General features: G+C 58.5%; 2 protein-coding genes across 6 annotated transcripts; one reads left to right on the top strand and one right to left on the bottom strand.

Moving 5' to 3' along the window:
* Window positions 1–771: 771 nt before the first annotated feature.
* On the bottom strand, window positions 772–9,619 carry LOC308068562 (cationic amino acid transporter 2-like). Of its 4 annotated transcripts, none has more exons than XM_080399390.1 (12): window positions 7,347–9,619; window positions 5,754–6,126; window positions 5,485–5,640; window positions 5,053–5,134; window positions 4,649–4,785; window positions 4,039–4,261; window positions 3,418–3,554; window positions 2,939–3,041; window positions 2,690–2,832; window positions 2,188–2,354; window positions 1,448–1,556; window positions 772–1,183 (listed from the first exon to the last, which is right to left on the bottom strand). In XM_080399390.1, the coding sequence occupies exons 1-12, from the start codon at window positions 7,353–7,355 to the stop codon at window positions 1,029–1,031; spliced, it is 1,794 nt and encodes a 597-aa protein (XP_080255516.1). In that variant the 5' UTR covers window positions 7,356–9,619; the 3' UTR covers window positions 772–1,028. The 4 variants fall into 4 exon arrangements, with proteins under 4 accessions (XP_080255516.1, XP_080255515.1, XP_080255514.1 ...); XM_080399389.1 differs by having other exon boundaries at window positions 5,053–5,221; XM_080399388.1 differs by having other exon boundaries at window positions 4,649–5,134.
* Window positions 9,620–9,772: 153 nt separating this feature from the next.
* On the top strand, window positions 9,773–26,959 carry ANXA6 (annexin A6). Of its 2 annotated transcripts, XM_080399391.1 has the most exons (26): window positions 9,773–10,066; window positions 12,555–12,615; window positions 15,635–15,719; window positions 16,020–16,114; window positions 16,273–16,386; window positions 16,477–16,567; window positions 16,678–16,757; window positions 16,834–16,890; window positions 17,072–17,165; window positions 17,249–17,344; window positions 17,594–17,652; window positions 17,934–18,056; window positions 18,267–18,325; window positions 18,768–18,846; window positions 19,710–19,791; window positions 20,050–20,144; window positions 20,562–20,675; window positions 21,273–21,363; window positions 22,087–22,166; window positions 22,360–22,413; window positions 23,713–23,730; window positions 24,590–24,686; window positions 24,966–25,061; window positions 25,355–25,413; window positions 26,157–26,279; window positions 26,593–26,959. In XM_080399391.1, exons 2-26 carry the CDS (start codon window positions 12,598–12,600, stop codon window positions 26,650–26,652), a joined length of 2,019 nt encoding a protein of 672 aa, XP_080255517.1. In that variant the 5' UTR covers window positions 9,773–10,066; window positions 12,555–12,597; the 3' UTR covers window positions 26,653–26,959. The 2 variants fall into 2 exon arrangements, with proteins under 2 accessions (XP_080255517.1, XP_080255518.1); XM_080399392.1 differs by lacking the exon at window positions 23,713–23,730.
* Window positions 26,960–27,028: the final 69 nt, after the last annotated feature.

A 27,028-nucleotide genomic window follows, 5' to 3' on the forward strand; every position in this document is an offset into this window, starting at 1 on the left:
AGCCTTGCCAAGGCAGCAGGGCTGCGGCAACAGCTGCTTCCGTCCTTTGTGCTGGTCCTTATCTGGAAAACAGCAGCTGAGTGAGGCAGCCAGGAAAGCAATACGGATGTGGGATCCGGCTCTTACCCAAGCACCTCCATGGGGTGCCTGTTGTGTCAGAGCCATGTTCCCCTTAGGGCACCCACTGCTCCATGCATCCCTATGGCTCTGGGGACAGGTGGTGGGGCAGCCGCCAGCTTTGCACATCAACCTCGGGGATGTAGGGGACATGCCAGGTGCTGCAACACCAAAGCAGGCGAAATGGGGCAGGTTGCTGCCCCAGCAAACCCTGCCTAGCTGGGTTTTCTCTCTTTGAAGAGAACAGGATCTCTGGGCAAAGGGAGATGAGGCTGGTGGGGTCTGGCATCCTGCTGTGGGCACCTGGTGCCATGTCCTGCTGCCCTGAAAGCAGATCCTGTGAGGGACCTGGAGGAACGTGCCTGGCTCTGGAAGGGGGAGTGCTTGGAAGCGAGGAGGAGGAATAAGTGAGTCCAGAAAAGGACTTGCCTACAATAAGGAGGAGAAAGTTCAGCCCAGGCAGCACCTTGGCAGTCATGGGGGCACAGGCAGGTCACCCCTGCCCACCTCAGGGTACCGAGGCAGCGTGGAGCATCAGGGCAGCACGAGAAGCTTCCACTCTGCTCTGCCATGGGCAGCTGAGGGGCCAGAGTGGGCAAGGGGACAAGGGGAATTTGGGGGGGGGGGGGGGGCGCGCTGCAGGGAGAGGTTTCAAAGGCAAAAACCCCGACCTACAACCCAATAACAGCAGCAAAACCACTTGTCTGCTTTATCCTCTCCTAACAAAACTCCCTCAGCAGGGAGCTTGCCGTGAGGGTTCAGGTTGCTCAGAGAGGTTCACCAAACTCAGGAAAACAGCTCCTGCAGTTCACGGCAGGGCTATGTCCCCCAACGGGATGGGACCTTCAGTCCAAGGTGGACTGAAGACAGGGCGGAGGGAGCCAGGTGCTCAGGGACCATCCCATCTCCTTTTATTGCCCCGGAGGAGATGGGCACCGCGCAGTCCCGCAGGGCTCTGGGGCCACCTCCCTGGCTGTGCTTCCTGGTGGCTCCCGGGGAGCTGCCACTTCGGGCTGGTGGCTCTCAGCGCTGTGCCGGATCCCATAGCCAAAGTAAATAAGGAAACCTGGGAACAGGCAGAATAGGGGGGTGTGTGTCTCCTCTTCCCTCCCCTCCCAACCACAAAGTGCTCACCCTTTCCCGTTCCCTTGGGCCAGGTACCAGAGGAAAGGGTGCTCCCACCACCCTTTGACATTAAAGTTCAGCACCTCCTCCATCCACCCACCACTGCTCTGCAGCCAGCATTAATGCCACAGGCTCTGAAACCACCAGTGCTTCACCCAAAGAGGCTGCCACCAGTTCTGGGACCTCGGGGGCAGCGAGGCTTTACCGATGGCCATCCAGAGTAGGTACCGCAGCCAGGCGGCCGCACTGAGCCGGGCCATCAGGATACTGTTGATGGTGATGCTGAGGAGTGGCAGGAAGGGCAGGCAGGGAACCTGCAGGGACCAAGTACAAGGAAATGGGGTCATCCCTCTGCCCAGAGGCACTGGCTAGCCCACAGGCAGGGGTTTCACAGCCCAATCTGGCTCTTTGCTGCTTTGGCCGGTTGCCAACAAGCGAGGGGAAGCCCAGCTTGGCTAAGAGGCTCAGCGACTTGAGCTGGGACTGCAGCCTGTGCCAGAAAAAGATGCTTGTGGAGGGTGGTTTGGTTGCCAGGTCCTGCACCAGGGCAGGAGGTACTGCAGGATTTGAGCGGGGAGGCAGTCAACCAAATTTGAGGGGAGAAGCAGCAAATCCAATCCAGGCTATCAAGATGACGTATCTTTTTACTGAAAAGCAGCTCTGATTTACTGAATAGCAGCAGGCACTGGGCTCAGCTGGGGTGGCAGGAGATGCCCCTTTGGCCTGTGAGACATGGGGAGAGCCATCAGTCAGCCCTCAGGTCCCTACAGAAAACCCCATGAGTTGCCCGTTGCCTCCAACAGCGTTTTGTTCTACATGGACGCAGAGGGAACACCCCCTGATGCAATGTAATCCCTTCCCATGGGGCTGCGGCACTTGCCTCCTCTCTGTCCCCCAGGTCCCCCTCCCTGGGGTCAGTCCCCAAGGGCTGGGCTGCATGCTCACCATGAAGGATGCTCTCTCCCGGCTCTGAGGCTGCCTCCAGATGAGCAGAGCTGCTGCCAGGACCCCCAGGAGAGGCAGAGCCAGGGCTGCGATGCACCAGGCTCCCCCAGCCTGGAGGCAGGAGAGCCCAGCAGTGCTCGCCCAGCTCAGGGCGCAGACCAGGGCGGCTGCGGAGGGACCACGGCAGCGTGTCAGGGCAGCGCTTCCCCACGCTGAGCCTGGCTCAGCACCCAGGCTACCATGGCGGGAGGGACAAAGGACAACCAGGGGACAGGGCTGGGTGCCTTGTCAGGGTGGTTTAGCTTTTCTCTCTCCCATATGGAAAGTGGAGGGAGCGGGAGGTTTCCCAAGGTCCCGCTGGGGCAGGCAGCCCCTGCCTGCATCTCCTGCCGGCCGGTGTCCAGTAATGGAACCCGCCAGCCCGTGCTACAGCAGTGATGTCCCCCATGGGTCCCCCTCACGCCAGCTCCCCGTAAAGTCCATCCACCGCTCCCAGGCGTACCGGCAGCTGTCAGAGCCCAGGACACTGCAGCGGAGGAATGTGGGGTGGGATTCAGGGGCGGCCGGACCAGATGGTCCCACCAGAGCTGCACAGTCGGGACCTTCCCTACAGGAGTGTCCTGAGTGCTGAGTCGTGGACGATACCTGAGGAGCAGATACTGGATGTCAAAGCCTATGAGCATGCACCTGCAGTGCACCAAGGCCGATGCCTTGTCCCCAACATGGCCAACATCAGACCCAGCAGTCTCACCTGAGCAGCAGCACACAGCCACCCACCAGTGAGTAGGCCAGCAGTGTGCCAATGGACATCGTGTCAACCAGGGCTTTCAGGTCAAAGAGGAGGGCCAGGAGAGCTGCAGGGAACAAGAAGTCCCTTCAGCCTCCTGACAGAGCTGGCAGCACTGCTGCTATGCCCATCTCATTCGTGCTCTCCCTCTGCTCTTCCCAGGTTCCCCTGACACCCACTGTGACAGGACTCAAGCACCTCAGTGAGCTGGTGATGCTTTGGTCACTAGTGCAGAGCATCCTGCCACCTCCTGCCTGGCAGCTCAGAGAGGCTGAGCTAGTGGCCAGGACAGCATCAAGGCCAAATGGTCCTCACAGAGAGGAGACCTCTCTCTGGGTGGACAGATAAAGCTCAGCTACTGGCAAACTAGGGGGTCTGTGTAGCCCTGCTGAAAGAGGACATCCACCCCGCCCTCAAGGTTAAGGTGTAACACACTCACCCACCTGCCACTCCTCCAGACACCAGCGTTGCCACCACTGGGCACTGACGGCGACTAACTTTGGCCAGAGGTTTGAAGAGGAGCCCATCTCGAGCCATTGCATACAGGATCCGTGGCATGGGGAACATGGAGCCCAGGAGGCTGCAGAGAGGGGAGATGGGAGAGAAGAGGGCAGGAATCCAGGAGGTGCCATCCTGCCTTTTGCTTTTCCATGGGTATCGGGAGAGCTTCCATTCATCTGTATAGTCCATGAGCTTCCCAAGACCATGCTGACAAGCCCATCACCTCCCTCACTATCAGATGAGGGACCGTGTTGGGAAAGTGATGTCCACAGGTCACCAAGACCCCCGTGCACATCAAGACACCCCAGCCTGCTGCTGCAGTCATGGTGCCACAAAACACCTGACCAATTCCTCCAACTTTGGGCTACCAGTGGCACATCAAGGGGTTTGGTTGCTCTCCTTGATCAGTAGGGGCCAGGGTGGGAGCAAGAGGGCTTGCGAGGAAGGGCTGAGCCAAACAGGGCAGTCAGTAGGAAAGGGGTGGGGATAGCTCCTGGATGTGTCATAGCTCCAGTGCAACCTTGCTCTGAGCCACAGAGCTGCCACCAGAGGAATCCCCTCACCTGGTTGTCAGGGCGCACAGTGAGCCCACAGCCACAGTGTGCTTTGCACTGCTCCAGCCAACATATTCAAAAGCCACTGGGAGTGGGCTCAAGGTGTCTAGGAGGTAGTAGGGCATCATCAGGGTGAGGGCAGCAGACACCCCAAAGTACGCCAGGAAGCAGATGAGGAGGGAGAGGATGATGCCGATGGGTATGGATCTCTGGGGCTCCCTCACTTCTTCCCCTGGGGAGGACAAGCTCAGCTGTAAAAACAGATACTCATTTAATGTTCATGGCATGGCAAGAGCCCAGCCCAGGCTGGAGAGCACATCCTGCATCCCCCCATGAGAAGGGACACAGAGGCCTTCTAGCAAGGATGACTAGACCTCCTGGGCTCCATGGCTATGGGGATAGGGACTGTCTTCTTCAGGATTAGCCCAGCCATGCCACATGGACTCTTACACTTCCTCCTCTGAGCACAGAGAGCAGGAGAGGGTGCCTGCAGCACAGAGCCAGGAATGTGCCCATTCCCAGCCCAGTCCTACACCAGCTCCCGGGCTGCAGAGGGAGTCACTGCCACAGCCCCCCAGCCTGCAGGGGAGGGTCCCACCGGCATCTCTCCCTGCCTCACCTGTGGTAGCAATGCAGTCAAATCCAACAAAGGCATAGAAACAGGTAGAGGCTCCAGCCAAGGTCCCAGTGAAACCATAGGGCATGAAGCCTCCCACCCCACAGGCACTGGTCATGTTGTTGGCCATGGACTGGTTCCTGGGAGGAAGAGGAGGAGTCAGGCAGTGCAGAAGCATCAGTGCAACAGGGTCCCAGGATGGGGCCAGGCTAGACAGTCCATCCAGCCTGTTCACCCCTCCAGCAATCAGCCCAGGAGGGCTTAGGATTTTGGCTCTTTGATGTGTTGCCAACAGGGCAAGGAGAAACAGGAGAAAGTGGGATTTCCTGGAATAAAGCATTAGGGGGGTGGCCCAGCCATCCCCACACCCCTCCAAAGGCAGTACAGGGAGAGCAGAGCCCCCGTACCCAGCCTCATGGGTGGCTGCCTGTGGCAGGTCATCCTCCCTGAGCTTCCAGTTGCTCAGGTCACCTTTGATGAAGCCGCTCACTGTGACGAAGAGCAGGACAAGCACATTGAGAGCTGTGAATGCTTTGTTGACTGTGGTGGACTCCTTCACTCCAAAGGAAAGAAGTCCTGGGGATGAAAAGAGCAAAACTGGCAAAGCCCCCTGGGTGACACTAAACCCAGGTTAGACATTACTGGGGTGTGTGGAAAAGGGGGGACAGTGACAGAGTCAGGAGAATCTGCAGATTTCCCCACATTCCCCCTGTATTTCTCATTCTTTGCTCAGGGAAATGCAAAAGCCTCAGAGAGGTCAGCACCATCCTGAAGAGCCCATGGTGGGATGAGGAGCTCATCCTACAGGATGGAAAGTGGCACAGCGGGAGGCAACCTACCTGCCAACAGGACCACCAGGCCAGCAGCAAAGGCATCCGGGTGTTCTGCCAGCCCCACAGAGTTCATGGCTGCATGAGCACCCAAAAACCTCCCCATCTTCTTGCCAAGGAGCTGGTCCAAGGTAGCACTCCAGGCCCGGGCAACACTGGCAGTACCTGGGGAGAGGTGGCAGCTGGGGCAGTGGTGGTAGCCCCGTGGGCTCTGGGAATGACATCCAGCAAAGCCACCAATACAAAGCAAAGGTGGAACGATCTAAAGGGCCTTATACCAATGACATAGCACAGCAGCAGATTCCACCCAGCGATGAATGCCCACAGCTCGCCCACTGTCACGTAGCTGTAGAGATAGGCGGACCCAGCCAGGGGCACACGGGCCCCGAATTCAGCATAGCAGAGCCCTGCCAGAGCAGACACCACAGCTGCAATCAGGAAAGAGAGGACGATGCTTGGGCCAGAGCTTGTCTTTGCCACTTCCCCTGCCAGGACATAGACACCAGCCCCCAGTGTGCTGCCCACTCCCAAGGCGACAAGGTCCACTGTGGAGAGGCAGCGGTGAAGGCTGGAGCCCTCTGAGCCAACCAGGACTTGCTTTCTGCGAGAAAGCATCTTCGAAACAGTAAGCAGGCAGCCCCAGCACGGCATCTGTGGGAGAGGAAAGCAGCAGGCATGAGGACGCTGCTGCTGTGCGGGCACCACCCTGGAGATGTGACCCAAAGCCAGCCTGAACGTTTTCCTTGCAGCTGCCACAGCCCACACAGCGCTTTCTGGGCTGCCTGGGTGCTACCTGTTCTCTGCCTCTGCCGGAAAAGCAGCCCATTTTGGAGCAAGATGGGGCTAAGGCAGCTGCATTGCACTCTCATCCCCAGTGAGAAGTGGAGCAATGCATGACTGGGGTTTGCTGGGCTCTGTCTGACTCATGCTACAGTGAGAGGGGACAAGGACACCTGCTTGTCCCCCTGCCAGCTCAGAAAGTCCTATCGCTCCGGCAGCGTCCCCAGCAGGTTTGCATAGCCAGCATTGTCCCAGCTTTCACGCTGACACTATTTGAAATGCAGAAACCAGCCCAGAGAAGGAGGGATGGGAGATGCTCTGCTCCTGGAGTAGCCATTGGCCTTGAACTGTACCAGGAAGGACCCATCTGCTCAGCTGAAGATGCTCCCACAGCACCTGCGGGTCATTGGCACAGCCCAGAGAGACTGGACCCCTTGGGCCATCAGCCTGTACAGTAATGCTGTGGCTTGCTCAGGTCACCGACAGGTATTTCATCCAAGCAGAAACCCCAAACTGTGTGATATTTGTGCTTGGGTCAAGTGAGGTGCTCGGTATGCCATGTCTGGGATTTGCATGCCTTTCCCCATCCTGCTGGTCCTTCCCGAAGAGCTCCCAGGACTGGAGAAAGGAGGGCTGCATGCCTCCACATCTGCATGGTGCTGCCAGGACCTCCCACAGTAACATGAAGTCCATACTGCATGCTTTAAATCCCATAATCTATTACTTACAGGACCGGGGACCTGATTGGAAACCCTGCCCACCGGCACCTCCCAGCAGCACCAAGGATCACAGGCTCACACAGTCCCTGATACAGCATGGACCCCCAAGGGGAGACAGGGACCACCCTGAGGCAGTGACCAACACCCTGACCCACAGAATGAGGTGCTTCAAGGCCTTATCACACAGGGACCCCCAACTTCCAGGACAGCTGCTGTGTCTCCAGGGGGCTAGAGAGCCACTGCCCAAGGCCAGACCAGCAGTTGGGGCTGCCTTTCCAACTCCCAGCAGCACCCAGCCACTATACCACACCAGTCCCACCCAGGGCATCCCACCCTGATGATGTTCCTTTCTTCTGCAAACAAACTACTTACTCCAGCCATCCTTTGGGAAGCTGCTCCAGTTGCAAACTGATGAGGAGGGCAAGCATCAGGCAGCCTCAAGTTACACTCCCCCCTTAAATCCCTTTTGGGAGCGCCCTGGCCCTCCTCCCTCTGACCACCACTCCAAGCTACACAATGGGAAATCTATGCAGAAATATTTTTCCCACAACGCCTTCCAAATCATACATACAAGCCTGCAATGCTAATAGGCTCAGAGGCATTATTAAAGGAGTCTTAACATTTCAAATTTGTCTGTGCAGGTGGAAGGGGGAACCTCCTCTCTCTGCACCGACTCCCTCACACCAGGTCCCTCATCTCAATCTGTGGAGCAGGTTTTGGAGGAAATCCAGGCAGAGAAGAACAGAAACATGGCCAGGTGAGGACGCAGGAGTGCATACACCTACACTTGTGACCATACTCAGGCTAAACTGTCCCTGTGAAACAAAAAGGGAGGTGTGCAGGTCCAAAAATTGACTGCAGCAGTGAGGCAGAGGAGCACAGTCCCAGCTCCATAGGGTGGCTGCAACAGCACATCCAGATGTATCTCCCAAAAGCAAAGTTCTGAGGCTGCCCACACTTCCCCAGTATTTGGGCACCAAGACCCCAGTTGCTGCCCACACCTCACCGCAGCCCCATTGCATAGAGAGAGCAGCCTTGGAGAAAGAAAAGCACCCAACCAGCCCAAGTCCAGCTTGTAGTAGAGCAGACAGCAGCACTATCCATCACTGACCCATCCAGCCTTGCCCTAGGAGCAGGGCTGGGGATGCAGCTCCCACCCCAAGCAACACCTGCCCCACACCAGCCCCTAATCTGCCTGAGAGGTTGCAAGGGCACAATAAGACCTAAGTACTCCTCCACAGGGAATGAAACAGGTTCCAGGAATGATCCCAACACAATGCATCCCTCTTGGGGTACAGCCCAGAGGAGCTAAGCAGCCAAGCACAACCAGCAACGAGGCTTAGCACCAGGGCTGGGCTTAAATGAAAGCCCAGGGCTGTGTGGGAGGGGGCTCCAGGTGAGGCTGCTCAGGGCCAGTACAGTATATAAGTGCCCTCAGCTCCCAGCACAGCTTCTATAGGGTTGTTCTAAGCTAGGAGAGAGTATGGGGAGCTATGCTATGCCCTGGCTGGTTACCTTAGGAGAAGAGGATCAAGTTTGGGTTCTGAGGCAAGGCTAGGGGCTGGTATTTTAGGGTGAAGAGGTATCTTTAATTTTGTTGTAGATAGTGTTTGGGCTGTGTCTGCTTACAGTACTTGAGGACAAAAATCTTCTAGGCTGTGATGTAATTCAGCGCATCCTTCAGCGAGGAAGGGGCTATCAGCCTTGTAGGTACAAAGCAAGGAAGGATTTGGAGCACCCAGAGCTTAGGTGTGTGCTCTAACCACAAGGCTGTCCATGTCCCCAGTGCACTCTGAGCTGCTGGGCTAGCACCTCTGGGCAGGGGGGTTCAGCACACCATGACACAGCTAGGGGCACCAGGAGGAGAGCAGGGCTGTTGCCCTGCGTTGCAGTGCAGGGTGAACAAAGCCATGCTTGTCACCCACGCCATCTCACATGAGTGAGGTCCCCAGACACCAACGCTAGCCCGAGGGAACAACAGGGCATGAAGGAGCAGCTGGTGCTAACTGGCCAGGAGGGTCTCCTCTTCCCAGAGAGATGCTCTAGCCAGCGCGTACTGCCAGGGCTTAGATGCCTGAAAGGTTATGTGCCAGCAGCCTTCAGCATCTCAAGGGGGCCTTTAGTTTTATCTGTTCCTGCTGATATCAGCCAGAGCACAGACACCACTGCCCGTGGCTCCCGGGGAGCCCTGCCAGCTGCTCCAGTCCTCCTGCAGTTTGTGTGCTGGCTGGGGCAAAGGGTGGTGGTAAAGGAGGAGTCGGGTTTACCTGGGCAAGACAGGGAAGGGAGCATCCTCAGGGCACTGCAGGCAGCGGTACAGCCTGTCAGGCTCTCCGAGATGCTCAGCCTGCATCTCTACCTGCAGCTGTGCTGCAAGGGCTCCTGTCTCTGTGGGGCAGCACGGGGGGAAGGTTTGAGGGGACAGCAAGCTGCCTCGCCCCAGCTCCCTGCGCCAGCTTGGCTCCTGCCCCACAGATGCTTCTTGCAAAGCCCTGGTCAGCACTTTTCCCTTTAAGCACGTCCTGGGGGACAAACACCCCACTTTGGCTTCTGCAGAGAGAGTCAGGGATGGGTGTTTCCCAACCACGACCAGGGAAAGGGGTGATCTGGTGCAGGCAGAGGTGGCCGGCAGCAGGACCGGACAGTGAGGCAGCAGGGTACACTGCACCGCAGCATTCACGAGGAAACCGTGGCGGGGGGGAAGCGGAAGGGGGTGAAATTTCCGCAGTTGAAGCGCAATCACCGTTATCGCCTTACACTGCATGCATCACCGCTGCTGGCACACAGCCCCTGCACACATCGGTGGAGCTTTTCTGCTGAGTGACCCCCTTCCCCACGCCCTGCCGGGGCACTTCTGCAGGCGGCATCGGGTTCCCCTGAACCGTGGGCACCCAAAACTGAAGGGCTGAGGTGTGGCAAGGGTGGGAGTGCAGCCCTGACCCCCATGTCACAGCAGGCGGGGACTCTGGAGGGCTCGTGAGCGGTGACGTCTTGCTGGGAGGCAACAGCTGCACGCCAAGGACGAGCACACGGCCACAAGAACGCGGCCGGCTGTTCCTGCGAGCGCACCCAGACAGGCCTCGGTGCTGCTTGTAAGTGTGAGCTGGTGTGCAGGGGGACCGTGCTGGTGGGCAAAGCCACCGCGGTGGCATGCGACATGGGAAGAAAGCTCTGGCTGGGCAGTGAGCCGTGCAAGTGGAGGCTCCCTCCAAGGGGGGGCTGCAGGGGGGATCCTTGGTTGGTTGGTTTGTTGTGTGTGTGGTTTTTGTTTTTTTTTTGTTTAATGAAAAATCCTTCCTTTTTAACACAAGCCTGGGGGGGCGCGGCGCCGATGGGTGCTTTTTCGGGTGGGCGCTGGCGTTGCTGCGGGGCCCATGGGTGTGCCCCAGCCGGGATGCGCCTTTGTTCCTGCTCCGGTGCTGCGGCAGCCGCAGAAATGCCCATCCCACCGTGCAGGGGTCCAGGCTGGGCTCGGTGGAGAAGATCCCCCCCGGTTCGGCATCCCACCGAGTTTTGTACAGGCAAAGGCACTGCAGGACAGCCCAGGGGCACAGAGCTCTACAAGGGAAGGGGGACTTTGGGGACCTCCCTGGGTTCACAGGGAGGACAGACGCTGCCTTAAGCCAGCAAAGCTCCCTTTCCGCCCTGCGAGGAAGACAACGGGGGTGCTGGGTGTGTCGTGGCCTCCGCCGCAGGCAGCTGTGCTGGGGAAATAGCAGGCTGCAAAAATAGCTGCCTGGGGTGAAACCCCTGAGCCCAAAGCTGTGGTGGGGCCATGGAGAGGCTGGCGGGGTGCGTGCTGCTGGGGGAACAGACATTTTTTGGCAAGGGTGGGTCGTTCTGCAAAGGGAACGGGCGGTGCACATCATTTAGGGTTTCTCATGGTGCTTTCCATCCTTGGAGCCCCATAACCCAAACCTCTCCATTGTTTTGGGGGGGCAGGTAGAGCCCTGTGCTGGGGCTCTGCAGCCTCCAGGTTTCACCACCTGCCCCATGGATGCTGTGTCTTTGCCTGGGCATCCTCCCTGGCTGGCCTGCTGGCAAGGCAAGAGCTGGGGCCATTCCCCCAGCCTCTGCAGAGGTGCCAGCAGCAGTGGGGGACAGGGACAGGACACTGCAGGGGCAGGCTGGGGACTGGGTGTGGCCGTCGAGTCTCCACCACTGCTGAGATGAGTTGGGTGGTCTCAGCCCAGCTGCTGCATGCATGGAGTGAGGCAGGAGGGGCTAGCCACGCAGGGCTTTCTCCGTTCTTTGGAGGGTGAGCAGCTTCACGTACCGGCTCCTGAGCGGCATTAAAAGGCTGCATAGGCCGGGGACCGGGATCCCCTGGTGCCCACCCAGCACCCGGCTGCAGTGCAGCCCCGCTGCGCACAGGGCACACGGGGGCTCTCTCCCAGCCAGGAGCCGTGGGGAAGGGTGGCTGAGGCTTGCAGCCTCCCCAGCTGAAAAGGGAAGGGGAGGCAAAGGCAGCTCTGGTCTTCTGCAAAACTTCCTCCCCTCGGCAAGGATGCCCGCAGGTGTCAGGCTTCCTGCACCCGAGTGGGGTGACCCAGCCACCCCAATGGCCGCGGGGCTGGCTCTCCCCCTCCATGGGTGCTCTCGTAGGGATGCGGGGCCAAGCAAGGGAAGTTCCTGTGATTTTTTCCCTCGTGCACTCCACAGCATTAAACCGAGCTCTGCCGGGGACAGAAATCCCCCTCCCAGGGTGGCCCTGCTGTGTCTTGAGTCTTCCTGCAACGTGTCTCGGAGGGAGGGTGAGCGCTAGCAAGGAGGGGGCTGTGCCTCATGGCTGGAGTTCAGCTGACGCTCAGCGGTTTGTTCATGGCTGGGCTCCATTTTCCAGCTGTTTCTCTCCCTCCATCAGCTTTCTCAGAGCAAATGGTGCTGTCTGGGCCTTTCTCTGGGAGGGTGGGGAGAGCCCACGCTGCAGTGGGTTGCAGCTATAAATGGTGCTGGTGTTAGAAAACAACCTGCGAGTTACCCTGGAAACCCGACTGTGTTTCCTGGGCTCCGCTGCGTGCGTGGGACTGATGGCAGCCTTGATTCAGTGCATGGAAACCCAGATAAAAGCTGGTGGCATCTTGCAGCGGCTGCCCAGACCCAGCACCATGTGGCAATCGGGCACCCCCAGCAGCTGCTGAAGTTGGGATGGCCCCAGGACTTGGGGGGCTGCAGGGGGAGCAGAGGAAGTATTGTGGGGTGCAGTGAGGAGGGCCAGCCCTGCAGAGGATGGTCGGTCCATTTCCACATATTCAGCACTTTCTTCACCTCGCAGTTTTTCTCGGTGCTGGCAGGAAGCTGCACAGGGGCCCATCTCCACTGTCCTTGGTCCGTGGGGTCCCCAACTCGGTGCCAGATACCAAAGGACCTCCGCTCTGGTGACTGCAGGGCAGCTGGCAAAGCCCTTCTCTCTGCTCTCCCTGACCCTCCCCAGCAGCCCCCGGCCATCACCCTCCCGCGGGTCCCGCACCCACAGCGATGGCTGGCAGCAGCACCCGGGGCAGGGAGCAAAGCCTGCCTCAGCGCAGCCCACAGAGAGGGGGATTTGGTTCATGTCAGCTTTTCTGTTCCCTCCCGCAGCTCCTCCTTGCCCTCGGTCCAGTGATTTCCAGCTTGGGAAGCCATGGCGCCCAAAGGAAAGGTAAGGGTGACCCACACACGGTGAGGATGGGTGCTGGGGGTGCTGCAGGGCACCCCAGAGGCAGCTTCTCCATTGTACCGCAAGGATGGCGGTGACACGCACGGAGCACAATGCTGCCCGGAGCCTGTTTACATTCCTGCCTCTCCAGCCAGCCTGTCTGGATGTGATGCAGATGGGAGAAGTGCTGGGCCAGGAAGCAGGAAGAGCGAGGAGCAAAAATCCAGATGCTTTTGGGACCACAGTGGAATGGGGGAGGGAAGCAGGGCTGTGGGAAGGGGAGGAGAAGAGGCGTTGCACTGAGGATTTGGGCTTTCGCTGGGGAGAAATTCTGCCTGAGCCCACTGCAAGGCATGCAGCCCTGCTTCAGCTTCTCCCCGCCCCCCCGCCTGGATTTCTTCCCCCTCCAAGCAGGGGCTGGTGCAATGTGGCAGCTGGGTGAGCAGGTGCTCCCTGGCAGCCGGGAAAACATCTCTGCCTGGGGGGAAAACCCTGCCTCGGTGGCCAGCTGTAGCTGGCGGGGTGCAGCCTGCCAGCAGGGTGCTAGGCGGCGGAGGACTCCAAGCCCAGACTCCCTCCTCCACTGCCTGGGACCAGGCTGTGTTTTCCATTCCCTGGAGAAACCAAGTAACCATCGCCTCAAGCCCCATTACCTGCAGCTTCCTGCCACCGAGGGAGTTGTTGCCTCTGGGTGGGGAAACTGAGGCACAGCGCAGGTGAGCATCACCTCTGCAGTGGTCCAGGACCCCAGGCAGACATGCTGTGGGAGAGAGCAAAGCCATGCTGGGAATTTACTTCTACCCTTCCAGCCCCAGCCTGGTGTATTTTTAGCTGGGAGGTCCCAGGCAGGCCGGGATGACTCAGAGGCTGGAGGAGGGGAGGCGGGAGGCCCCCAGCAGCTGAAGCAGGGAATGGAAAGGGGGATGGGGATGTGATTTGAGCTCAGCAAGCAGGATGCTCTTTCTCTCCTGAGTGATGTTTCTGCACCTCGCTGGGGCTTGTCCCCATGAGAGTGCCCGGAGTGGAGCGTGGGGCGATGCGCAGCACTGAGCTCCTGCCTGTTTTCCTTGCCCCTGCCATGGCAGCACTGTGGCAACGTTGGCAGCTCATGCTTCAGTGGCTCAGCAGGCAGGAACACAGCCCTGCTCCTCCCCGTTTCACCAGGGCCAACAGCTTGTCTCCCCATCACCGCTCGTGCAACCCCAGCACCCTGCAGCCACCCTTGTCCCTCCTGCTGCTCCTAGACATCTCCTTTATCTTGCAACTTCTTATTTACATCTCTGCCAGGCGTATGTGTGGGCAGCAGCTTGCACTGAGCCAGGAGGGTCCAGGAGCTGCCGGGAAGCAGGGCTAAATCCAGCTCTCCCGATGAATCACCTGCAATATGATCCGTCCCCATGCCTGCCCAGCTCCCTCGAAGGGCAGCGTCTCCTCTTGCCTGACCTGGTCCCCACCGTGTGGAACACCAGTGCCAACAGCTCCTCCCAAGAGGACCTGTGGCGTATGCCCAGCCTGGACTAGTTTCTCTCTGGAAAATGGGGATACAGAGGCCAGTTTCTTTCTGAAGGTGCTGGGTGAGATGTTCAGGGGAGCTGTTGTGGCGTGAGGTTGCGATGGGACCCAGGGAAGCAGTAGGTATGGGGCTGCCCCATGTCCATCGCCTCGGGTTCATTCCTGGAGGCACTCGTTGCATCAGGGGCACTGGTGCTGCCTGCCTGATGCCCATCTGCTCTGGGGACATGCTGGCTGTAGATGCTGATGCTGGCAACAGCCCTGGGCCCTCAAGCAGCTCCCAGGGATCTTACACAAGCCCTACAGCAGATCTTGAGCGAGTGGTCCCAGGGAGGTGCACATACCTGGTTGGCACAGGGTACTAGCAGAGCCAAGGGAGGATGCTCAGTTTCCCAGGGCACTGACACAGCTGTGAGCCCAGCCTGGCTCCCAGCCCTCCCGCTGCCCAGCGACACCGCTAAGGCAATACTGCCGTTCAGCTCTTCCCGCTCCGTGCCTCCAGCAGGGCTTCATCCAGGTTCCTTACGAGGGGCTGGGCTGGTTTCACATCTGCTTCCACCCAGGGTTTGTGCTGATCTCAATCAGAGTCCGGCCCCAGGCTCCCCTCGGGTGAATTCCCTTGGGCAAAGCTGACCTGAGGAGGGGAAGCCCAGTCCCTGCTTTTTCCTGAGGTCTCTGGCAGTGTCAGTCCTGGGCTCCCCGCTGTGCAGCCTGGAGGAGCAGAGGAACAGACAGAAGTGGATCATGCCAACTCACAGGATTTCTCCAGGATCTCTGCTTTGACCCCTTGGACCAGCCTGGGCCCTGCAGGAGTGCACACTGGGGCAGGACAAGCTGTTGGCAGCTCTGGTGCTTCTCAGTGCTTTCCACTTAGCAGCCCACAATGATTTTGTGCCTGTAAATTTGTCTCCTCACTTGGAGGCCATGCAGAGCCCAGCCATCCTCAGCATCCAGAGGGTTTTGCAACAAGCGGTGGGAAATGACTTCATTATTCTCAGTCCATCCTGATAACTGTCTTTAGCCCAGCTGCACTGCAGGGGGATCACCGTGGTCCTTGGGTGCTTTCCCCTGCATTCAGGGTGTTCAACCCTCCTGCGAGGTCTCCCCTTTTCCTGCCAGCCCCCTCTAAGAAGGTGCTGGAAACTGAAAGAGCTGAAGGAACTTGCCTTCAACCCCCCCGGCTCTTGCTGGCGCATGGGGAGGATTGTATCCAGTTTAAACACGGGGCACAAGCAGCGAACAGTGATGCCAGCAAGATATGAGGTGGGAGGCTGTGTCGGTATCGGTACTCCGGTGAGCCAGCACACAAACAATTTACACAGCGGGAAGAACAAACAGGAAAGGGGACAACTGAGAAGAACAAGCGTTTATGTCTGAGGCTGAGCTTTGGCTTCAGGCAGCCCAAGTGGGAATGGATCTTGCCTCCATCCTGCTCAGCTTCAACTTCTCCTTCCCGCAACCCACAGAGGCTGCGCCTTCCCCTTTCACCTTCTGAACTCCTTTCCCCTAGGTCTACAGGGGGTCGGTGAAGGATTTCCCAGGCTTTGATGCCAGCCAGGATGCAGAGGCCTTGTACAATGCCATGAAGGGATTTGGTATGGATGCTCCTCTGGACTGTCACCCCAGGGCCACCCTGATGTCCCCTATTCCTTCAGCTACCCTTGCATGGCTGGGCACCCTGCAACACCTCCTCCCTCAGCTGCCTGTCTGCTTTAGCAGCATGGCAGGACCTCTCCTGGTTCCCCTTTCCTCCCTGGAGCCATCTTGGCTCTGCTTCTTCTCCTGGCCCTGAGCTGGAAGCAGCTTTGGGCATGGCAGGAAGGCTACTACAAGCCCAGCCATGGCAAGTGACACCCAGCCATGGGGCTAAGCATGACTCCTGGCTCTCCCTGCAGGCAGCGACAAGGAGGCCATCCTCGACCTCATCACATCCAGAAGCAACAAGCAGCGAGTGGAGATCTGCCAAGCCTACAAGTCCCTCTATGGGAAGGTAATGGCAGAAACGCTCCCTGCTCCGTGCCCCCACTGCAGACACAGGTGGCCATAGCTGCCACCAACCAGCCCACGCAGGGACCCACTGCTCCCTAGACCCATTCAGAGACGCTGTGGAGCAAAGGGTCCCCCAGACCCTTTTTCCCTCCCCATCAGGACCTCATCGCAGACCTCAAGTATGAGCTGACAGGGAAGTTTGAGCGGCTGATCGTGAGCCTGATGCGGCCCCCAGCTTACGGCGATGCCAAGGAGATCAAAGATGCCATTGCGGTAAGGGGTGGGCAGCCCCCCCCCCCCAGGGCCCCTCCAAGGACACCCCAGTTGGTCCCACTGCTCATGGGGCTGCATCTCTGCCCGCAGGGCATTGGCACAGATGAGAAGTGCCTCATCGAGATCCTCGCCTCTCGCACCAACCAGGAGATCCATGATCTGGTGGCTGCCTACAAAGATGGTAAGGGCTATGGAAGAGCACGGGATGCCCTGTGTCCCCTTGGGCCGGGGCAAGGGGCAGAGGTGAGGGGATCCAGCTCTCAAGGCCCTGACCTCTTCCTCTTCCACCAGCCTATGAGAGAGACCTGGAGGCTGACATTGTTGGAGACACATCTGGCCACTTCAAGAAGATGCTCGTTGTTCTGCTTCAGGTTTGACCATCTGTCCAGTGTCTGTAGGAGGCAGATGCCTGCATGCAGCAGGGCTGAGCCCATCTCTGTCCCACAGGGCAGCAGGGAGGAGGACGATGTGGTGAGTGAGGACCTGGTGGAGCAGGATGCCAAGGTGAGGCTTGGCAGGTCACTGGGATGGGTGGCATCAGGGCAGGGACAGGGCTGGTGGCACTGGGACCAGCTGCATTTAGACCTCAAAAAGTCAGGTGGGTGCCAAGGGTACCCATGCTTGGGCAGAGCCCCACATGACCAGCACCCTGACTCGGGCTCTGCCACCTTCCCCATCCCACAAGGACCTACTGGAAGCTGGCGAGCTGAAATGGGGCACGGATGAGGCCCAGTTCATCTACATCCTTGGCCGGCGAAGCAAGCAGCACCTCCGCCTGGGTAAGCATCTCCTACGAGCTCAGGGTTGGGCTTGAAGGCATGTTAGCAGCTTCTCCAGGCATCATCTCACTCTTGTCCTGCAGTCTTTGACGAATACCTAAAGATTTCCGGGAAGCCGATCGAGAGGAGCATCCGGGCAGAGCTCTCTGGTGACTTCGAGAAGCTGATGCTGGCTGTGGGTAAGTCAGTCCCTGCATGGGGAGTGCTGTGAAAACATGCCGCTGGCCTTGCTGGGGTGCGAGGGCTCAGTGCAAGAGGCAGTGGGGTTGGGGTTGCAGTTGTACCCAGTTTTGGGGAACGCAGGGAGGCTCGTTCAGGGCAGGTGGGGATGCTGAATGTGGTGCCCAAGGGGCATGGGTGCTCAGAGACTGGGGGCACTGGTGAAGCCGGGTGCCAGCATCCCTCACCACAACTCAATTTCCCCACAGTGAAATGCATCAGAAGCACGGCAGAATATTTTGCTGAAAGGCTCTACAAGGCCATGAAGGTGAGTGGATCATCCCTTCTCCAGGAGGTCCCCTGCAGTGTTGCGGGGAGCTGGCCAGAGGAGGGACCCCCTTGTGCCATGGGGCACTGTTGGAGAGCAGGGTGACACATGTCCATGAAGATAAGACCTATGTGACCTGGGGTCTCTGCTCTTCCCTCCAAAGGAGTTATTCCTTCAGACCCAGGGCTGGGTAGAAATCTGATAAGAGGGTCTTAAACGGGATGGGCTGAGCAGTGTTGCTTGGCCAGCCTAGGCTTGATGCAGGGGCTCCTCCATTGCAGGGGTTGGGCACAAGAGACAACACGCTGATCCGCATCATGGTGTCCCGCAGCGAGATCGACATGCTGGACATCCGGGAGGTGTTCAGGACCAAGTATGAGAAATCTCTCTACAACATGATAAAGGTAAGTGCTGGGGATGCCCGGTCCTGCTCCGAGCAGCTGCTAGTGCTGCCTCCCTTGTGATGCCAGCGCCTGTGGGAGGGCTGAGCCCCCTCCCCAGCCACCCTGCGCTGGGTGTCCATCTCTGAGGACAAGGCGTGCCATGCACCCATCCCATGGCACTACCTTGATCCTCCCTGCTGTATGGTTCTCCATCTCCTTCTGTCTTTCCAGGAGGACACCTCTGGGGAGTACAAGAAAGCCCTGCTGAAGCTGTGCGGAGGTGACGATGAGTAAGACCACCTGTCACACCCTGTTTGTCCCTCCTCAGCCCCTTTGTGCTGGGTAAAAACCTCCAGGTCAGAGCCTGGTGGAGCACCTGGACCAGCAGTACCTGCAGTGACAGTGGTTTGGTATGGGGGCCCTGCAGCCCCTCTGCATGGCCAGCTACAATGCCATGGTCCCTTCTTGGCGTGTGGCAGCCCTGCAGGGCAGAGACAAACACCTGGAAGGAGGATGCTCTGGTGGGGGCAATGGGGATTTACCACCTGCTTCCCCCCGTTCCCACCCAGCTCCACAGCAAGCACCCAGCTCCTGCCCACCTGCCCCCATGCCTGGCACCCGGCGGGTACAAAATGTCCCTCATGGAGGTGCAGGATGGGGCGCAAGGGTGGCTGCTGGCAGGGTGCGGGACCCCCATGGCTCACTGTCCCTGTCCTTGCCCTCCCATTGCAGTGCCGCAGGTGAGTTCTTCCCCGAGGCGGCGCAGGTGGCCTATCGGATGTGGGAGCTTAGTGCGGTGGCCAAAGTAGAGGTCAGCACCCCTCGTACCCCCTCTCTGCTCCCTGCCAGCTTGAGACCCCTTGCTGCTCTTCTCTGCCGTGGGGCACGGCCAGCTCCGCACCCCTGCTCTGCCTCTTGCTCCACGGCTTCTCTCAACACCGTCCTCTGGTTTGGGGGCATGAGGTTGGTGGGATGTAATGCTGGCAGGGCTGGCCGCCCCCCGTGGGCTCCACTAATCCCCTCTTCTCTCTGAGGCCTCCCTCCCTCGAGGTGCAGGCCCTGCATGTCTGTGCAACATGTCAGGTGCAGCCCTGGCGCCGGTGCCTGCTGGAGACCTGCTGCTCCCTGGGGCAGCACCCTCACGCCAGGGCTGGCGGGGACACGGCTGTGCCGTGGGGAGCCAGCACCCTGCATGCAGCTGGAAGCACCCACAAAAGGGTGCTTTGGGATGCGTAGAAAAGGCACGCTGTGTGCATGGGGAGGATGGAGGCGTGCTGGGAGCTGTAATGACGAAGGAAGGTAGAATTAGAATTACGGGGCAGGAGCGGGCAGCCTTTCAGCGACTCCTCTTCTGGCTCTCAGCTGATGTGGCCTGTCCCGGCACTAGGGGAGGTGGGTGTAACACTGAGCAGGACACCGAGACTCCAGGGACTGTCTGTTGCCGTCTTCTCCCTCCTCTCTGCTAGCCTGGCTATGGTTTGCCCCTCGGTGGAGGGGGTGACAGTGGTGGGGACGTCCTCACTGAGCCCCAGGTGCTTGCACTAACACACAACCTGCTTTGGCCTCGGCTTGCCGGGTGGCACCTTCCCTCTCTCCCTCTCTCCCTCTCTCTCCGTCCCTCCCTCCATCCCACCCAGCTTGGGGATGAACCCAAACCCCTCTGTGTATCCACAGCTGCGAGGAACTGTGCAGCCCGCAGCGGGCTTCAACGATGACGGTGATGCACAGGTGCTGCGGAAGGCGATGAAGGGCCTGGGTAAGTCGGGGCCATGCACCCAGCCCCTTCCTGCTGCTCCTCAACAGCTCCTGGGGCAGAAAAGCCACCCTAGCCCATGCAGGGCTCCATGAAAGCCCTAGGAGGAACAAAGAGATGGCTTTGGAGCTGTGGGAGCTTTCCCTTCCCCACCTCCCCAGTTTGTGGGGGTGGGGTGGTGACGTGCCCACAGTCAGGCGTGACGTGGTGTGGCTCTGCTGGCCGCCTTGGCTCTCTCCGGCATCGCTGCTGTCATTGCAGGCACGGATGAAGGGGCCATCATCGAGGTGGTGACGCAGAGGAGCAACGCTCAGAGGCAGCAGATCATAAAGGCTTACAAGGCTCACTATGGCAGGGTACTGCTGGGCCCCCCTCCCACCCTGCTCCCTCCTTCTGCCTGCATCCTGCCCCCTGCCACGCAGAGTTGTGCCCCTCGCTGAAAGAAATCCTGCCCAGGGAGCGGTGGGCAGCCAGGGCACCCCGATTTGCCCTGGCATGACTCCCCAGTGGAAGCCTGAGTTGTAAAAGCAGCATCCTGCTCTGGGTGCCCCACCAGCCTGAGGGGAGGGTGTCCCTTCCCCCTTGCTTGCTCCATCCTCAGTCTCACACAGAGGACTCCAGGGCCAGGATCTCCCCAGAGCTGCCCTCCAAAATGTGACCTTAAACTGCTCCAAGGATCTTCCCAGATGTGTCCTGTTTCCTCCCCGGTGTTGCCTCGGCTGGTCCGTCCCTGCAGAAGGAGCCAGGGACTGAACCCTCAAATACTTTTGCAGGACCTGATGGCAGACCTGAAATCTGAGCTGTCGGGCAGCTTGGCCAAGCTGATCCTCGGGCTCATGCTGACACCGGCGCAGTACGATGCCAAGCAGCTGAGGAAGGCTGTGGAGGTAACTGCCACACTAGTAATACCGGCTTCAGCACGTGAGGGCGAGGCAGTTTTCACTGGCGTTGTACCCACAGTGCCTGGGGCTGTGAGTGCACCCCAGGTTCACATGCCCCCCGGCTCTCATCTCCTATGTAGAAGGAAAGCAAAGCAGAAAGCACCAGGACAAAAACCTGGTTTGCACTTGAGACCTGCTGGGAGCCGGATTTGGCCTCTTTGCAGCCCAGCATGCTCTAGCCAGCTGATACACAAAGCCTCTCCGGGAGGCCTCCTGCTGCTTTACAGAGCATCCCCACTTCGCAGTGGGAGCAGTGCCCTGCTAGGTGCCGGCAGCCACAGGAGACCCAGGGCAGGGGTAAACCAGTGGCGTGCACTACTCTCCACCCATCACACCACCTGGGACCCCAGTAGCAGCTCACTTGGATGCATTTATGCTGGTTCCTACCAGCCCTCAGGGCCATCCTCTGGACATGGGCTTTTGGCACCTGGTAGCCCTGGGGTTAGAGCAGCCCCTCCTTGCCCAGCACTGGTGGGGGCGATGCTGCTGTGTCCCCATCCAGCACTGGCACCCGCAGCACCCCACCACGCTGCTGTCTTTCAGGGAGCTGGCACAGATGAGAGCGTCCTCATCGAAATCATGGCCACACGGAACAACCAGGAGATCACAGCTATCAATGAGGCGTATCAGGAAGGTATGGCACAGGAGATATGTGGGGAGCACCCAGATCCTAGGTACAGACCACCTTCAATGCTGTACAAGGCCCTTTCCAGAGCCCAGGGTACAATTTTTATCTCTGTGTGGGGTCCATGGCTTGATGCTGCGAAGGTCTGTTAGTTCCCTCCAGGCAAGAGCAGCTCTTTCCCAGGACCAACACCTTATTAAAGAGAAGCGGAAACCTGGGATGAGGCTGGCAGGAGTCCTCAAATCCATCCTGTGATTTGATACCCCCAGATCCTGCATTCTCTTTCCCTCCCATCCATGCCCCTTTCTCCCTAAGGAACAAGAGCTGTAAAGTCCAGGTTAAATCCCTAGCCTCTTCTCCCCTAGACAGCCCGTGGTTTTAAACAGATAGCCCTGTGGTTGGTCACCCCCAGCAGAGTGCTGGTCCTGGCCTCTCTCCATGTCACAGTGACATGCCACCAATGTCTCCTCCCCTAAGAGCTCTTTTGCAATGATCCCTTTCCCTCTGGAGCACGTGGAGCAAGAGGCTGTGCTCGTGCCCAGGGCCTTAGAGCTGCTGGGGTGATCCCCTCCTCCCTGGGCCTGAAAAAGGCAGATGGAGGTATCTGCTTCAGCCATACAAAGAGTAGAGGACAGCCACCACCATCTTCGGGCCCCACGGGGATCACAGACACAACAGGCACTGGTGGGTGGGAAGCACAGCTGCACAGGGCTCAGCCATCCTTCTCCACAGCCTACCACAAGCGCCTGGAAGATGACCTGAGCTCAGACACATCGGGGCATTTCAAGAGGATTCTCGTCTCCCTGGCTCTGGTAAGGGCAGCTCTCACACTGGGGACTGTCCCTGCCTGCCACAGGCAGTGCTGGGAGTCTGTGAAGATGGTGGCTATGGAGAAGACAAAGCATCATTGCCAGTGCTGCTGGTCCCTGTCTGCTGCCCACTTGGGGCTCTCCCAGGAGATGGCTCTCCCATGGCCAACTCCACGATATTTGTATTGAATCACAGGGCAACCGTGATGAAGGACCAGAGAACCTCACGCAGGCACATGAAGATGCTAAGGTAAGAATCATACTGGCAGTGCTGTTACAGGCTCTGCATAAAAAAAAAAAAAAAAAAAAAAAAAAAAAAAAAAAAAAATGTTGCATCCCCTGGTCTGGAAATGGCATCCTCAGGGAAGTAAATGCTGCTGGGGCAGGGTCTCTGTAAGTGCAGGGGGAGATGCAAGGTGAAGTGATGCCCTTGGAGGTAAAGCTCCCTGGCCTGATTTCTGGTCCCTGGGCTCTGCTGCTCCATGCACAGGGAAGCTGCAAACAGTGAGAGCAGGGAGCTCCCAACTGGGGACTGCATCATTTCTTGTGCAGAGCTGCCACTTTAGGGTCCGGCAACACACATTGATGCTGAAATCTGGCACTGGAGCTTCAAAGGCAGCTTTGGGCTGGTCTGCAGGAGGCACCCATCTCTTTGTGTTGTGCATGGGGCTGCACAAGAAGCCTAAGCTGCTTTTTACCCTGCCAGCATGCCAGAATGCCAGCCCCAGCCCCCAGACCATTGCCTCATCCTTAACTTGGCTGTGGTGGGCCAGGGGAGGGGGAAGGCTGTGCAGCCAGAAATGGTTCAGGGGGCTGCTGGGGCCCCACTGCCTGGCTCAGCTCCCAGTCCCAGGAGAGCTGTGACCCCTGGGCAGTGCACCATGGCCTCCTGCTCCTTCAGGCCAAGTCTCTTCCGAAAGGGGCTGGGAAGCTTGGTGCGGGGCCAAACCCAAGCTCTCACTTGGCTGTCCTGCACCAGCAGCGCTTGCTCCAACCGCATGCCAGCAGCACGCAGGCACCCAGCTCTCCCAGCAGGGCTGCTGCCAGCAGAGGGAGAGGACGCTGCGCTGCCTGCACCCTGCCGCATGCACTGCCGCTTGCCTTGACCTGCTGCAAAGAAAGAGAGAGCCAGGGATGACAAACACAGGGACGAGCCAGCCAGGCGGCAGCTGGCCTGGCGCCATGCTCTGTTTTGTTAGCAAAACTGCCCTTCCTGTCCTGGCTCTGCCTGTGCCTGACTGGCGTGAGCCAGCCTGGGGCCAGGCAAGGATGCTCCCCACGGAGCAACAGGCTGGTACCCAAGCCGCAGGGATGGGGGGCTCACTTTGCTTGCCCGAAGACCACCTCCCCACCCCAGGTAGTGGTGTAGAGGCCAAACTGGAGGGGAGGACACAGGTCCTAAGATCAGGTCCACTCCCAGGGAAAGAGGGGAGCTGGGGGCAGGTCATTTTAGGGGATTTTGCTAGGCTTCCCTCGCTTTGTCAGGGAAGGATAAAAGTTGAGCAGCACACTCTTGACCCTGTTGTCTTCCTGTCTCTCTCTTTGCCAGGTTGTTGCTGAGACCCTGGTGAGTGCCTGTCCTTTCGCTCCTCAGCCTTCTGCATGTTTGAGGGGATGCTATGGTCCTCAGGTGCAGGGCCAGGGCTGGGAATAGCAGCCCCACGTACTGGGCTCCTCTGACCACACAGGCTGTGCTCACTTGCTCAGGGCTCCGGGGTTCTTGCATCAGGATTGGTGGCGGGGGCCAGGTGGGACCGGCACAAGGGCACTTCCCTGCAGCACTGGGCAGGAGAGAGAGAAATCCACCTTCCTGCCCTTGGGGAGGGCTGGAGACCAATCCTGCACACTGCCTGCATGCAGGACCTGTGTTTCTGGCAGCATGGGACTTGGGGCTGGCTTCCCTGGCTCACCAAAAGTGGGAATTGGGGAAGGGGTGACTTCCTACTGCAGTAGCCTGATGGGTGCAATGAGTACAGCTTCCTCGCGGAGCCCTGCAGCAGGGGTGGCAGCCACTTCGCCCGTGGGCAGCACTGCTGTGGCCCAGAGTGGAGGGTGGCTCCTGTGTCTGGCAGCTCTGAGTCTCCTATTGGTCATCCCCAATACATCCTCCCCAAAGGACATACAAAAAAATAGTCCTATTATTTTTATTTTGTAATACTAAAAAAGCAAAGCTTTTTTAATAAAACCTGTAAACATCCTTTCTCAGAGGTAATGTGTGAGTGTGCAGCTGTGCACCTTCACATCCATGCATAGAAAATAGATTTTTCTTGGCAAAGAAAAAAAAAAGTAAGCTATTTTTCTGCTCATAAGAGGCCACCCTCTTTGCAAGAGGGTGTTCAGCCTGGCTGTCCCAGGAAGAGCTGTATGACATCTTTGTCCCCCTCTGCTATGCCTGTCTCCCTCTTTACTCTTGGTTGCTCTCCCAGAAACTTGCTGATGTCTCCAGCAATGACTCCAGCGACTCCCTGGAGACCCGCTTCCTCAGCATCCTCTGCACCCGCAGCTACCCCCACCTTCGCAGAGGTAGGACCACATTTCTCTACCACTGCTGAACCTTCAGCTGCCACACAAGTGCTTTGATTTGAGCTGGACGGGACTCCTGGGCAGCAGGAGACTGGGGTCTACCAAAGGTCGAGCCTTGTCTCCCCAGCAGTGGTGGGGATGAAGCAATGGGAGGAGATGGCATGCCCAAGCCTGCTCTGGTCCCATCTGGACTAGAAGGCTCCATGGTTGAGGCTCAGGGGTGCCCACGGCTGGGATGGAGCGGCTCAGTGGTGACCCTTTCCTCTCCCCCATCCACAGTGTTTCAGGAGTTCATCAAAATGACCAACCACGACGTGGAGCACGCCATCAGGAAACGGATGTCAGGAGATGTGAGGGATGCCTTCATAGCCATCGGTCAGTGCCCAGTGGGTGCTCCCTTGGGGAAGGGCTCCCCAGAGGGCAGGCACCCCCTCCTCCTGCCTCTGCCAGGGCACCACGATGGCAGATTCCTGCTGCCTGTGGGCTGTGGAGACTCCCAGTGCGGTGTGGGGCTGGGGCATTTATAGGGCATCCTATGGGGCCAAGCCTGCACCAAGGAGAGTCGGAGGGTCTGCAGCTGACCCTGGGTGGCACGGCTCCTTGCTGTGATGTGTTCCCTGGGTGCCACAAGCCAGGAGCCCACTTTCTCTCCCTTCTGTGTCTTGCAGTCCGGAGTGTGAAGAACAAGCCAGCCTTCTTCGCTGACAAGCTCTACAAATCCATGAAGGTACAGACGGGCTCTCCTGGGGCTGAGCTGCGGGAGGGGGCTATGCTGGGCAGACGCCCTTTGAGATTCTCTGATTTAACTCTGTAGTGATGGGGTTTGTCCTCTGGACATTCCCAAGGGAGCAGGGCAGGGCTGAGCTCAAACCAATGCTGGCATCAGCTTGCTGGGGTTAGCAGGAGATGCAGCAGGCTTTTCTCTTGCAGCAGCAAGCCCAGCACGTGTCTAAGGAGAGACTGTAGAATCATAGGATAGTCTGGGCTGGAAGGGACCTTTAAAGGTTTAAAGATCTAGTCCAAACCACCCTGTAAGAGGCAGGGACATCTTCAAGTAGATCAAGTTGCGAAGAGCCCCGTCCAACCTGACCTTGAGAGTTTGCAGGGGTGGGGCATCTACCGCCTCTCTGGGCAATCTGTGCCAGTGTTTTACCACCTTCATCATAAAAAATGTCTTCCTTGTATCTAGTCTAAATCTACCCTTTTTTAGTTTAAAGCCATTACTCCTTGTCCTATTGCTACAGGTCTGTCCCCATCTTTCTCATAAGCTCCCTTTAAGTTGAAAGGCTGCAATAAGGTCTCCCCGGAGCCTCCTCTAGGCTAAACAACCCCAACTCTCTCAGCCTTTCCTCATAGAAGAGGTGCTCCATCCTTCTGATCATTTTTGTGGTTTGGACTGTGCTGGAGACGGCGGGAGGGTCCCTGAGCCCCAGTCCCTCTGGGGTTATTTGTTTAAGCTCCCCTTTGCAGGGTGCCGGCACGGATGAGAGAACCCTCACCCGGATCATGATTTCCCGGAGCGAGATCGACCTGCTCAACATCCGGGGAGAGTTCGTAGACCTGTTTGACAAATCACTGCACCACATGATTGAGGTGAGGGGACACGGGCATCCCTCCCTGGCTTGTCACCTTGTCTGGCTGAGCCCTGGCCCTGAGCTCCATAGGGACCTGAGCCATGAGCAGTGCCATGAGCAACACCAGGGAGGGGGAACCTGCCCCAGTCAGCCCTGGTGTTGGCAGGTTCGGCTATAGAGATGGGCTGACATCTTCCGCTGCTGCACAGATGCCTGTGGGGTGGCCTGGGCATGGAACTACACTTTCCCCAGTGCCCAGCATCTTGAACTGGGCTTCCCCAAGGCAGGCATCAGTGGCTGGTTCTCTGACATGGGTCTCCTCCCTCTTGCAGAAGGACACCTCTGGCGACTACCGCAAGGCTCTGCTGGCCCTGTGTGGCGGGGAGGACTAGGCAGCTGCAGGAGCCCCTTCTTTGTGTCTGAGCCAGCACGCACACACCCACTGCCTTGATGTCACTGCAGCTTTGGGGGCTTCAGGGGACGCTCTGTTCCCCGCAGAGGACAACTCACTTTGCGCTGGAAAGCAGCACCGCATTGCAAGCCGGGGGAGTCTTGGGGAGGGGAGCAGAGGGGTCTGGGTAGGGAGATTGGCTGTATCAGTGCAAAATAATTCATACCCAAACATGCCACTAACCCAGGAATTTACCCAGACGGAAAAGACAATTTTAAATCTCATAAATAAAACCTTACTGTTGCTGACCCTGGGCCAAGAGCAGTCGATTTATTGGGGCAGGTTTGGGTGGGACTGAGCCTGTGCTGAGGACTCTC

The sequence above is a fragment of the Falco punctatus genome, assembly GCF_963210335.1.
Source record: "Falco punctatus genome assembly, chromosome: 8".
Lineage (NCBI taxonomy): Eukaryota > Metazoa > Chordata > Aves > Falconiformes > Falconidae > Falco > Falco punctatus.

Excerpts from the sequence above, each read along its gene's own strand:
- LOC308068562 (XM_080399387.1), bottom strand. Across the intron at positions 4,262-4,648 it reads TGACTGCATTGCTACCACAG|GGGAAGAAGTGAGGGAGCCC; the intron begins GTGAGGCAGGGA and ends TGTCCTCCCCAG. Across the intron at positions 3,042-3,417 it reads GGTGTCTGGAGGAGTGGCAG|CTCTCCTGGCCCTCCTCTTT; the intron begins GTGGGTGAGTGT and ends TGTTCCCTGCAG.
- ANXA6 (XM_080399391.1), top strand. Across the intron at positions 16,387-16,476 it reads AGATCAAAGATGCCATTGCG|GGCATTGGCACAGATGAGAA; the intron begins GTAAGGGGTGGG and ends CTCTGCCCGCAG. Across the intron at positions 18,057-18,266 it reads CTCTCTACAACATGATAAAG|GAGGACACCTCTGGGGAGTA; the intron begins GTAAGTGCTGGG and ends CTGTCTTTCCAG.